Here is a 14,226-nt window from a genome sequence, read left to right on the forward strand (position 1 = left end):
GCACTTAATTACCATTAACTAACCTCCTGAAGTACTTAGAATTACTTTTGAGTACATGAAAAAAAGCCAAAGTTAATGGCGAAAGAACCCTAAATAATACTTTGAACACACCTTTAGTGTTTTACTGCTTATCATTTGAGAGTAAGCTAAAAATTTGTTTCTTAGTTTTTATCTTTTTTTCATTTGTTAAGCATGACACACACAGTTTTCTTTCTATTTAAGTGCTTTACAATTTGATGCTATTGTTGTTGATGTTGGATTAAGATTGGTAGGGTTTAGAAGCATTCACTCTTGACCTTGACCTATGTAGTCTTATACCTATTTCAGGCAGTCTATAAAAGTGAATTTCAAATACTGTATTACAAATATGGATGCCCTATCAGTTTCATTTAGCTATACACTACACCATAGAAATACTAGAGTTTATTGTAAAAAATTATATAAGAGTTGTATGTGAAAAATATAAAGTAGTATCTATTTGGTTATTTTTAATATATTTTTCGACTAATCTTCCATATTTGTACATTAATACTTGAGAATGATATAGCACTCTATTTTGATACCCTAAAAATTTGAAAACTGATATTAGTAGCATTGACTCCTTGTCTTTCAAGATAAAACAATACTGCATTTATTTAGAATTCTTGCTACATAAGTCAGCACAGCTTGTCAGTCTTGAGACACTTAGGAATTGAGTCATCATTGGGTGAAAGTAGTTTATAGTTGTCCTCTATTGGTTGGAGCTCTGTACTCTGTGTCATACATCATTGCTGCTTGTGTATCATAATGATGTGATTCAGTATATGGAGATAAGTCAGATTGCTGTAGTAATTTTCACCTTCTTATAGTGAACCAGTGTTGTGGAGGGGCAGGCCTCAGAATAGGTAGAACATTTGCTCCCTTGGTGATACAATGGACTATGAAAAAGGTATTGAGAAGGAAGTAAAAAGGGATTAGCGGGAATATTGATGAAGTTGACTGAGGTTTAGACAACTGGTAAATAAGAGTATCCAATGAGCAAATCAAGCAAAAATTGCATGTTTGTTGAAAGCCTGTACTGCTGTATGCAGCAGAGACATGAATGCCTCCAAAGAAAATAAGGAATATGTTGAAGAGTTGTGATTAGAGAATGCTAAGATTCATGGCAGGAGTGCAATGGGAGAAGAGTTAGGAACATTGAATTAGAAAAATGCAATACAGTACTACTTGTGTTAACAGCAGGATGAGGAACAGTAGTAAAAAAGGAATAGTTAAAAAATTGTAAAAAAAAATCATGGAAGAAAGGTGTAGATGAATCCTTAAATTAAAGGAGGATACAGGCAGAAAATACAATAAATTTGGTGACAGTGGAGAAAATGCATTGCATTTCTAACCCCATAAAGAGATATTCTAACATAAAAATGTTACTGATGATGGTAGAGTTTAGGAAATTTTAACATGCTAAAAATGATTTATAGCAATAGGAAAAAGAGGCATTACTTTGGTTTATGTAACTAACGAACATTTCTATTTCTAAAATACTCTTACTTATTTTTCCCCACAGGGATTTAATATAGGCTAGATAAAAATTTTCTTTAGCACATTTTAATATTTTAATGATATCTGTGCATAAAGTTTTTATTGAATATTCCAATTATTTAAGTGTTATGTATTTTTTTTTTTTTTTTGACCATATGTTAGTAGTTCAGTGTTGTGTTAGTAATGCTCTGTTGTAAATGATTTTGCTGAGAAGAACAAAGTTGTATCATTATTTTGTTTAAATCCCTCTTTGTGTATGTATTTGTATTATGTACATGCTTAGTAAGGGGAAATATGTAAGTTTGTGTTACAGCTGTGAATTCCAGTGGGGTATGTAGTGTCCAGGAAAGCAATTAATTAATAATGCTAATTTCATAGGTACTCTCTTAATTCTTGTTGGGAAAAGAGAATAAAATAAAATAGTTAGTCAGTGGGAAGAAAGTAAAATAGAATAATTGATGAAACAAATTTTTAGCCTGTTGACAATTCAGTACGCAGTTGACCCCATATTATAAAAGACAGTACTCAAAGAGCATACCTCCACTATCATCAAACCCCCTCTGAACAGATACTTTTATTGGCCAGAAATTGTTAGATGTTAGGGTCCAGATTAAAGCTTGCAGGGTAAGTAGAGACATAACCTCCAGTCAGACTCTCTGCAAATGTAATGATTAAAATTGTTTACCAAAATCTGTGGCAACAATTCATAGTATTTCAGTTTCTTAAGCCTGGAAAGTTTAAAATAAAGTGGAGTAATCACCCCCAAAAATGGATGTTATTATCTCCAAAATTTAATCACTTTTCAACCAGTTGCTAGACCTGCCATTAGAAAAAAAAATTTTAAATTCACCCTACTTCTTTAATCCTGCTAACAACACACCAAACCAAGGTGTAATCTCCTTGGAGAAGGTATATTTATATTTAAAGAACATAAATAATTTACAGTATTTTGGGTACTGTTTTCAACCTTAGTTTCATGTAATTGTGCAGTAGTCACTTTGTAGTTGCATATTTCTAAATGTCACTGTTGAGCAATAAGCATCTATAATTATTCACCTGTCTACTTTGTAGCATTAATAAAGCTTGACAAATTCATCATAACAATGAATTGGTCCTTATTATTCCAAATATTATACAGTATAGATTTTGTATTTCTGTGCCTTGGCAAAAAGGAAAGTTTCTTTACCACCCATTATTTACTAGGAATAACTCATTAATGAATGGCCTGTGGATGGAGGTTTATACATTAGTACAGAAAGAAGCCCATAAACATCAAGACACAATATTTTGTGTTAAGGCACAGTTTCAAAATTGAAACCTTTACATGATTAGCCACAAGAGCTGGTACCTATGACAAAGACATTGGAACGTAATGGTTTAGAAGGCTTCATGGTTCAGTATAGAAAAGCTAATAAACTGATCAGGCTTGTAAGGATTCTGTATGAATTTCAATGTTTATAGCCTCAAAGGAATTTTTTTTTATATTCAGAAAGCAAGAAATAGTTATTATTTTTAGAAAGACAAGGAGTGCATAATAGTTTGGTGCGTTTAAGTATTTTGTTAACTCAGTGATTCATAAAACATCACCTACAAGAACAAAGTGTTGTATCTCCCATATATATATAGCTTTATGATATCCATCTCCCTTTTTGCTCTGAATAAAATTATATCTGTATTGAGGAGTAGGATACCATAAAACTGTATTTGGAAGGGATGAGTTTTGCCCTTTCTTAAATGCTTGGAATTTTTAATTACTGTAATACCAGTAGCGTATGTATTTGCTTACCCTTTGTATGATGAAGAATTTTTTTTTGTGCATTCAAAGTGCCATTTGATGATATGAATCTTGTGAAACATTTTACTTGTAGCTATTATAGGATTTTAGAATGAAATTGGCAGTTTTTGTACCTCTGCACCTAAAAACTAATTTTGAAGACTTCATATGGTTTTTATTGTAGAATAGCCTTTTTAACATTGTACTTAGATTAAAACTTTTAGTGTACAATTATTTCATTTTATGGGAAGTTTATGAAACATTTACTGAGTCTCCTAATAAATTTTACTGATGTATAGCCCAGGAAATGTTTTACTTGAAAGAATAATTTATATACTGTTTTCTTTTTCCGTAGCATTTTTTATCTTAGAAGAAAATTTAATTTTTTGGTTAAAAACATAAATGTTAAATTTGATAAGAAAAAAGTTGAATTATTGATTTTGTTTTTAATAAGTGCTTCATTTATACAGTATTTATATATATGTATTTTTGTATCTTGTAAACCAACAGTAACTTCTCAAGAGGAAGTAGCAAGGAAAGCACGAGAAGAAGTAATTTGTCTGAAAACGTCATCTGAGGGTAAAATTGAAAAGTGAGTCTTTGTGTTTTTGTTAAAATGTGATTCATTTCTTCCTATATTTGTTTGATATATATTTTGTTTATTTCAATTTTGAATTGTAAACCTGTAAATATGAAAAAAAAATTTAATCAATTTCTGTTTTTCATAACTAACAAAGCTGAGGTCTTTATGTATGGGGAAAATGTCAAAGTGCAGTGAATCCGGTTTAAAAATAGAACAAGGTTGGTGGCATGAGTATATCAGCCAGTGGGGAGAGAGATTAGAAAGACCTATGGTTTGTTCCATGTATGAACAATAAAATATTCAGGGAAAATTTTTCAAGACAGATTTTGTTGCTTGCAGCATTTAGTTACTGACTACTCTAAATATAATATAACAACTAAGTTCACATTTTCCCGACAGGAATTTACTCCGAAACTTGCTTGTTGGATATTTTGCCACTCCAGTTGACAAACGGCAAGAGGTCTTGCGAATTATTGCTGAAGTACTTGACTTCTCAGGAGAAGAAAGAGTAAGGACAGGACTAGATATGCAAGGTCGATCCTGGCTATCTTCTATAGCAAACTTCCTTGCCCCACCTGCTAGTAATGTTCATGTTACTTCGAGAGTGGATGTCCTTGATCACACGGTAAGTGGGAAAGCTTATCAGACTGATTATTATAATAAATTATGTAATTTAAGATTGGGTTCCATTGCATGGTAACTTACAGTAACAAGAGAAACAGCTCAAGTATAATTTTTCTACTCTAAGACAATAGCAGATAAAAAATTGACATTCTCTTTAGGTATAGTTTCATTGGACATAAAAAATACAGTAAAGGAGCCATGAACCATAACAATGCAGGTATTGCCCTACTTACGATGGGGTTAGGTACCAAAAAACCCATCGTTTGTTGAAAAAATCGTAACTCGAATATGGTCTAGCCTACACTAGGGTAATCAGTACCATCTATATATATATGGCAGCTTCTACAGTACACAGTATACTCTATACATATATGGTATAGGAATTATTAGTGTCAGCTAATTCTGCAGGTTCAATGCAGATTGACATGATAATTCAGTATGAAGAGAAATTGAATAACAAACAAGGCCTAGCCTACACTTTGGTATATCATATATGCCTAGCCTACATTATATATACTATATTGTATTTTCACATATTAACACCATATTATACAAACATCAAAATAACGAATGTGCATCTTTTACATGGATCTTTTAAAAAGTTATGCTTTACTATACTGTATCCAGTTGCATATATTCTCATATTGCTTTTGCATTATAAATTGCAATCATAGCAATCAAATGTTTTGGTTTGGGAATCGATCACACGGTGTTTATTTTTCCGCATTTAACGCAGTTCAGAGCGCTTTTCTTGCTTCTAATTAGCGTAAATGAATCTCTAGATACTTTATTTATAAGGGACAAGGATATTTTTCGTTATACGAAGTGTTTTTAAGTCAAATTATAACTTTTCCCTTCCCCTCACTCCTCAAGACGGAGTGGCATGCACAGTAGTACTTTTCTTCTTTCAGGATCTCTGAAACTGGTGTGAGGTGTTTTATTGTAAAAATATTTTTTAATAACAAAAATTTACTGAGAATCAGAAGAGACTACATTTTTTACACCAACCACTCCAAGGAGAAATGCCTGATGGTTAAAAAGAATACATAGATATGACCTCTCAAAAGTATTGAAGACCTATGGACCTTGGTCTGTCCTGTACAATACCCTAGAACTAGCAGTTTTTTAATATGCTATCATTAATACTGGCCCAAATAGTTGAATGTTCTCAATTCATTTGTTGATTACATGTAAATTGCAGTTTCTGCAGTATTGTTTGATTACTCTTTCTGTCCTGCGTTGTGTATCATTGTTTTATTCCAAGTTTTAACGAACTTAAAATCCCCTAATAAAACGTTAATGATTTCATTGCCTTAATCAGTAAGTATAGTATATTACTTGTTACACAAGGTGTCATTGGATGATATCCAGTCGCATACGTTCCGGTAGCTTACAACATATTGCTGATGGTGTAAGGGTTTCATAAATTTTCTTACGCTATACCAAATAAATAACAGTATTGCAGTAATACATTTTTAATAAGCCCTGCACATACATGAACAAGGATTTGAATGAATTGTGTCTTTATATTATTAATATGGAGGTAACAGTGCAAGTACAAAGCAATAACTACTCACTTGGTACAAAATTTGACTTGGTGTATTTTAAACAACTTCATAAGAATGTTGCAGTTATACTAACATATTGTGCTCTCTTTATATCTTCCTTGCTAAGTTAACCTTTCATGTTTCTTCCAGTGTTCATTTTTGCAAGACTTTAGCTGATTTCTTGAAGATCTTTTTTCCGTCCTCACTAGGGTAACCTCTCCTATTTTCTTCCAACAGTCATTGTCACAAGCCTTTATCCGATTTCTCGAAGATGAATCGACTCCTCGACCTCAACCTCGTCTTCCAGCAGTTCAGATGGCTCAAAAAACTGAAGAGAAGGCTGAGAAAAAAGCTCAGGCTAAAGCTCAGACTTCGGTCAAGGTTGGTTATAAATTGCTTGTAGTAATTTTTTCCTTTTGAATGATCATCAGTTAAGTATAGATTATTCTTGAATATTAATTATATACATAATCAAAAAGCTTAGGATTCTTTTTGCATCATGAGCTTTTTTTGTACTTTATCAGATTGGTATACTGTCAGATGAGGAAATTCTAAGAAAGTAATAGCTCAGGAATGTTTTTCTATTATTGTCCAGTCTTTGATTTGTGCATACACTACATATTGGTTTTAATTACATAGAGATGATAATATGGATGTAAGTAGAAGTTAGTAATAACTTCATTTAGTATATTACTTTGGCTTTGGCATTTTAAATTTTTTTAGACATTTTAATGGTATTTTTAACTTTTGAAGTTTTGAACAGTTCTGTATGTTATTTCAAATTTGGTTTCCATATATATGTACACTCCCCTAATGTTGCATAATTATTAAATGTGAATAGACTCAGTTTATGTAAGTATCATATTCTTACATTTCCACTGTCAGTCCTTTGTAATTAATGTCAGTTACTTAATGACAGAAAAATGTATGCCATTATATATTGCATTTTTTGTAGACATTTTCATGTTGACAGAGAAGTTTTGATTAATCCTTTTTTCACTCATATATTTCCTGGTCCTTGACACCCTTCAGGTTAATCCATTTGTTAGCACTGGAGAGACTGTACTCACCGAAACAAACACCGAATCTAGAAATTCTCCACTACTTGCTTTAGCTTCAGCTCCACCAACATTACCTACCTTTACGCCTCATATTCCATCGTCATCACCAAGTCTTGTTGAAGTAAATTCTCCAATGCCTACTGTAGTAGCAACTGCTTCAGGAATAACCACCCCTGTATCCACTAATAAATATTTGACTAATTTGTTGGGGTCTGAAAGTTCTGCAGTAGAAGATGGTAAGTGATACAGCATTGCATTAGTAGAGTATTTTAGAGAAAGTTAACTACAAGATTAGATTGAAGATTTGTAGCAGTCTATTATATAGGTTAGGGAGTATCGAGATATTCCCACAGCATCACTAAAGTTTAGTGTAATGCAATATCCTGAAACTGTGATAAGAGATTTTGTAAACATTTAGAGATGGTGATATCTATAAGGCATTGGTCTGGTCTTGTTGCAGTATACCTGTTTTGCATATTCCCATTCATTGGTAGTTGATGCCACCAAACAGAAATATAGCTTAGGTTTAGGGAGTAGTGTGAGGGTATTTGCAGTCAAATAATCATACTGTTGCATGTGATGTTAGGTGAATTTGGTTAATTTCACCTCATATTTGAGCTTGTCATTTTGTCATTATAGATATTCTGTTCTATGCTCATTGGTAAGCTGAAAATCTTTTTGAGAATTCTGTATAAATATATTCCACTATGCTACTTACAGTATTTCCAGTTAAGAGTCGTTTAATATTAGTTAGTGACTTCAGCAGGAGTTGGGAAAGATGTCATTTTGTATCAAATGACAATATAATGTTGGTATAAAGTGGTCCAACATAGAAAATTGTTCAGTGGGAATTAATTTTTTTTCTTAATATTTATACACAAATATGAGGAATTAAAGTTCATAAAATATTTTTATGCATCAAAAAACTCCTTTTAATTTTGAAATTGAAGCAGAGAAAGATAAATGGTTTTTTACTGTTGAGTTACATCTTTTACCTAATAAATACTGGTAGAATACAAAGATTACTCCAATTATTTAATTTAAAAAAAAATATTTTTATTAATCATCAAATTAAATGCATTATTTGTTGGTATTTAGATGCACATTTTGAAGATAATGAACATTAGTTCCTTTGGCTCATTGTACATTATGGGAGAAATTATTTTTATACAAATTGATATTTAAAAGTTATTAGTTATTTTGGTTAGTGATACAATAGTTACCATTGCCCTTTTATAATTTTATAGTCTTAAGTTGATTGAGGAAAGGATTGTTGATATGAGATTTTTATTGGGAAGAGTGAAGAGGCATGAGAAGCCTTTTGGTGTATATGGAAGACTGTGCATTATTATTTGATGATTAACCATTACACCCAGTGAAAAGATATTACAATGTGTATACCTATAGTTGCATAGTTTGAGGCAAGGTTAACATTTTTCTGTATGGCCAGCTCCTTCACTCATATTGCATGAATGGGGTATAGAAGCTGTTTGATATTTTAATTTCATTTAGCTGTAAAAGAATTTCTGTGACTGCAGAACAAAATTATTCCAAGATTTGTAGGGTTCACATTATAAGCAGGTACTGCATTCCAGTACTGATGCCTCGTATTTGACTGGAATGGTGTAGTATTGAAGTTCCTTTTATTTGTATGTCATCTCAAGCTGTGTGTTTTTGCATTACTTGAGGTTTTTATCCATAACCATGTGAAACTGCAGGTATTGTTTATACAGTATCTTGATGAAATTATAATCATGTAGCCCCAAGATCATGAGATCTTCATTTGCTGTGTTTATATGCGCGTCTTCCATTCCAGTTTCAGGTTTGTGCAAAAATTTTAGAATACTTTTTACTCATGTGCCATTACTAATTTATTTTTAATATCTTATTTATAAATTTGCTTATAAGATGCTGGAATTGATTTTGCTTTAAACATTGGATATAGTTTATGCCCAAAAATTAAAACTGGTTGCAGAGGCAGGATTTTGTAATGCTATGCTTTACAATTGTTTCAGCCATCATTTTAGTAGAGCTGTTAATTTCATTGTTGAAAACTGTGAGGAATTACCTCAGTTTTGGCTGTGAAGAATCTAATACAGGTAGTAACAGCCCATTGTGCCAGCTAATTTTTTTTAAAACCGTTTAAAGAAGCTTGTTGATATTAACATGTTTGTAGAAAGTGTTAAAGAATGTGTATTAATGAATAATGTGAACCTTTGGATAAGGACAGAAACTATTAACAAGCATTTGGATATAAAGCTTTAAAAAGGGATAACTTACATTTTAATAGTACTTTAATATTAAATGGAATAAAACGGTATCTAAACACATCTAGAGGGAATGGTGATAGGGTAGATAGCTCTTGGTCACCTGAATAACACGAATAGAGGGACAAGGTGAACCAAGGTGTTACACTTACAATCTTCTCCCAGAGATTAAAATCAATTAAATACAGAAAATTACACACAGAAAGACTGTTGGTTTGTCATCACACTTGTTTAAGATAATGAAATGAGCATTTCAGTGTGAAAAGTTTGGAAAGCCAAGGCATGATCATCAGAATGTATGTAAATGTTAGGCTTAAAATCAGGAGCTGGCATGTTCTTGTTTACAGTATGTATGTTTATCAATTACTGTAACCGAGTTATTGAGGACTCCAGAGATAAAACATTTTGTACTATATCAGTGTGCACTCTTTACATATTTCTTTAGAAATGGATGTCTGCAGGGTCTGAAGTTCTGATAGAAAAGTTAATAGCAATGTTGAAAGAGCAATGTTGAAAGAGAGTGATGGCAATCCCATAGTCTTTCTCACCTCCCCAAAATGACATCTTAAAGAAAACTTTTAGTTTTGACACTTAAGCCATTTCATGAATTTTAGACATGGTTACCTGCCCAGGCCCAAAGCCTGTTTTCTATAACATGATGGTGGTGTTGGCCATGAGAAGGGCAAGTGTGATTTAACAGACTGAACCATTAGGCTTAGATACTGTGTATGATATAAAAAAAAATTTATTAAAATAGACCCTGGCTTAGTTAAGTATTAAATGTGGCACAAGGTACTTTGTTGGAGCTAATGATGGGATTAATGAAGGCTATTCACAGAAAGACTAGTGAAAATTGAAGGTTGAATAAATCAATACTGGCAAATATATTGAATGACTAATATTTATTGTTTAGTAGTATAATTTAATAGACTTTGGTAATTGTGTAAAAGATGAATAATTAGAAAGAAAAGTTACAAATACATGCAGTAGTAGATGAGCAAAGGTTGAAATTCATATGGGGCGAGGGAATGGATATTATGTCTCTTGACAAATGGACAGCTCTCACTCCTGAAACAAGTATTTTTTTTTTTCTGTTATAAATTCATAGTCATGCTGCCAACTGAGTACCAATATAGCTGGTATCACATCATCATTTTGCACAGATTAACAAATCCTTTGTGCACTACCTCTTGAATCAATTTGTTTATTTGTAATGGAGAGAATACTTTTTAAGCTGAATAATAGTTTTAATCTGATCTATAACTGTTACATATATTACATTTTCCTTTAAAACTTAAATTATTGATAACAGATAGTGATAGCTATAAGTATAGTGCCTTTTGCCGAATATAAATCTTTGCCACCATGCCCTATAGAAAGCCATACTAACAATACTAAGAAATATGGTTTTGTTTATAATGTTGGCACTTATTATATTTGCAGCTAAATGAAAGGGAGGAAAATATTGTGAATTTAAAGGACTGTAGTTGGTATTGGCATACATTATTTGTGTTACAAATACCTTAATGAACTTCGAAAGCATTTATAACAGCCATAAATTCTGTAGTCCTGTACTGTAAATATAAAGTTACTAGAAAAATTATGTTCAAATATATTTGATAGTCAAGTGCTTTACCCATCCCTGCCCTAAGTTTGAAGGCTTTTTATAAATGTTTGTTGAACATCTTTTTCTGCAGATCCTAGAATATGTAAATAGCAAATGTTATATATTTATAATTTGGCTTCATTGTTAATAAAATCAATATACTTTATTTGTAGTTTTTATGTAAGTTTTGTATCTAAACACAAGGAACAAAGGGGATACAAACCTTACCTTTTGTAATTGGAGTATCCTTCAGCACGAGTTAGAACAGCTGTTGAACCAGTTAGTTAAATTGGGGAAGATAGTGGGTGACCCCTAACCTACCCCACACTTGCCATTTCAATGTCTTCAGCTGCCATGGATAGAGGACACATCTGCTATTTCTTCCTTGCATGCTCATTGTATTTTGTATGAGCAGCCTTCTACCATTATTCCTTTTACTCAGTTTCTTGCCCAGTGCATTGTTATAAATTTTTTATTGTTTTTTGTCTTTTGGTACAGTTTTTCTCATTTATGGAAGTAAACAAGACCAGCACCAGTGTTGGGGTCATGAGTGACCATGTTTCCTGTCTCCCACATTGGTAGACCCTCTTGCATAGTGTGCTACATGTAGAGGGAGAAATGCAATTGTTCCTCTGTTTGATGAATGTGTCTCTTGAACTTCACCTCAGTGGGAGAATTGTGGCAGGAGGAGGAAGAAGCCTAAGGTTTTATCTTGTTCAGCAGAGGGTACTACTTCATCAGTAATGCCACTGAATCCTCCAAGAACCTCCTTGTCTCTGGCCACCAATCCTCTTCTGCCTACATCTGGCTCAACCCCTCCTCCTTCAACTACCGTAACAAAATCTTGCCGAGTTTGAATATTTCTGGTAGTCCATCATTTACTGCATCTGCAGTTACAGCGTCTTCTCTTTTTCATACAGGTGATCCCCCTATGGCTGCAGTGGTACCTGTAGCTGAGCAAATTGATGTTGTGACTTTTCAACTTCCAGCTTCAACCATCCTTCCCATGTGCAAGACAAATAAGGAATCAGACAAGTCGGCAAAAAAGCAGCAGCATTCTCATCATTTTTCCCTCATAATACTCCTCTTCATCATTGTCTTCTAATTCGCTCTTGTCTCCTTATTCCTTTTCACCCTCAGATACTTTCTCGATGTAGGTAGAGGAAGCAGGAAAGTCCAGGACTTCTCCCAAAGCTCTGGCAGGGGTAGTGCTTGGGCACATAACCACTTGGACATGAGGACTGCCCCCTTGACTTCCTATCATGAACTCTTGGGCTCCCCCTGCTCCAGGTCTCCAAACCTGGGGCAGGGTGCAGCTCAGGGTAGCCTCCTCATAGTAGCTCTGTTGAACTGCTAGGAGGAAGGCTACCTTTGCATATCCACTCAGTTGTAGCTTTGCTGAGCTGCAATGGAGTGGGTATGCGCAGTGGTGCAATATCTTTGAAGTCAAGGCTGTCAGCATCAAGGTCCAAATTTTGCTTGCCTCTTGCTGCAGAATAGTTTGGTGTTGGGTTCACCTCTGTACTTTCCTTTGGAGCAGGTAGAGGCAGCGGTTGCATGTTGTCAAGAAGACTTGCAGGACTCCCTGTTCACCTGCATGATTGCCTTCAAATCCTCAAGAAACAAAGGCAACTTTTGCTAAATTTTCAGGTCCAGCAAAACCCTCGTCTGGTGTGCCGAAGCAGCCCCAGCTTAAGAACCCCAGACAGGAGCAGCAGTCTTCTCCCTCTAGTAGAAAGGACAGGGATTCTTATCAGGACTTTTGTCCCCTTTCTCCTGCCAATTCAAGAGGGGAGGGAGAGGAAAAAAAGGGAGATGGTCACTGCCCTAAGAGGAGGGTTGCTTGTTACTATTGGGCAAAGTGGCAGCAACAAGAAGTGGAGCCTTGTGTTGCAATAGTCCTTAAGGATGGATGCAGACTACCATTCAAGGACTTCCATCCTTCCTTCTCCATGACACCAGTTCTGTTCATAACTTAACTCTCCAGATTTATGGAAATCATGAGCAATGTTGTTTGAGGTGAAAGCAATGATGGAGGAAGGTGCTGATGTTTTACAGGGGGAAGACTGTTCATCTTCCTCTTAGTAATGAATAAGTGGTTCATCTTCCTCTTAGTAATGAATAAGTGTTCAGCGGACTCTGTTCACAATGGAAACCTGAAGTTCAGTGTCAGATTCCATCAGCAACTGTTCACAATGGAAACCTGAAGTTCAGTGTTAGATTCCATCAGCAAGGGCAACCCACTGTCAATAAACCTTCAGATGCATACTTTCAAGTACCTCCACTTTAGCTCCAATGAGTGTGTTCCACTTCAAGGCTCTCTGCTTCAGACTGGCAACCGTTCCTCAGGTCTGCTCAGATATTCACCTTTGTCCTGCCTTGAATCCATTTGAAGAGTATTCATCTGCAGTAACTGGATGAGTGATTAGTCCTGGCTTCCTCTAGTCAATGTCTTCTGGAGGACAGGGATTATATGCTAGCTTTCTGTCAAGATCTAGAGATTGTGATCAAATGGCTGAAGTCTGATCTCATCCCTAAGTACCAGATAAAGTATCTGGGTATGCTTCTGGACACTAGCAATATGAGACTTCCAGGTGGGCTTTTGTCTGTACAAACTTCAGAGAGGTTGTTCCTTTCACGACAGGAACAGCCTGCTTGGCAGTGGCAGGTAGCCATTGGTTATAGGTTGTTATTAGAGAAGCATGTTCCCGCTGGTGGAGTCGCTTGCGTGGCAAAGCAGAATTCCTCTCAGGATCCACCTTCCCAACTCCTCCCCCCCAGAGTCAGGAAGCAGAAGATCTCTCATGGTGGTTAGATGACAAACTTTAGGGGGGTTTCACTGAGGCACCCCTAACCCCCATTTCCGGAGATACTGTTCCTTTCAGACTCGCCAAAACAGGGATGGAGCGTACACCTAAGAGGAGAGTTTGTTTCAGGTGTGTGGATGGATGACACCGAATTTGCACACCAAAATAAAAATTGCTTCAGAAATTTGTTATCTCAAAACAAAGAAACAAATGCATATACTGTAATGTGAAAACATTAAGAATTTACTGGACTGACTACTGTCCAAAGTTAAAAATCACTAAGTAATTTTTTTATTTCTCTTCCTGTACTGACTTATTTACAAATAGGAATTTTACAAATCATGTACGAACTTCACAAGAAAAGGGAGAAGTTGCTATTTTACTGCTAGATTATGTCATACTTAACACACAAGCCATGGTTAATGAGACAGACAAGGCA

At 34.5% G+C, this 14,226-nt stretch overlaps 1 protein-coding gene across 1 annotated transcript in view; it reads left to right on the forward strand.

The window, feature by feature from the left end:
* Positions 1-11,146, forward strand: part of LOC136848906 (thyroid receptor-interacting protein 11-like) — a 181,952-nt gene extending 170,806 nt beyond the window's left edge. Inside the window, exons 20-23 of the mRNA XM_067121729.1 lie at positions 3,803-3,884; positions 4,275-4,500; positions 6,284-6,427; positions 7,079-11,146. Coding sequence (XP_066977830.1) covers positions 3,803-3,884; positions 4,275-4,500; positions 6,284-6,427; positions 7,079-7,351 — 725 coding nt within the window. The 3' untranslated portion in view covers positions 7,352-11,146. The remainder of the gene's footprint in view (positions 1-3,802; positions 3,885-4,274; positions 4,501-6,283; positions 6,428-7,078) is intronic.
* The last annotated feature ends 3,080 nt before the right edge of the window (positions 11,147-14,226 follow it).

Source organism: Macrobrachium rosenbergii, chromosome 20 (assembly GCF_040412425.1).
Source record: "Macrobrachium rosenbergii isolate ZJJX-2024 chromosome 20, ASM4041242v1, whole genome shotgun sequence".
Classification (NCBI taxonomy): Eukaryota; Metazoa; Arthropoda; class Malacostraca; order Decapoda; family Palaemonidae; genus Macrobrachium; species Macrobrachium rosenbergii.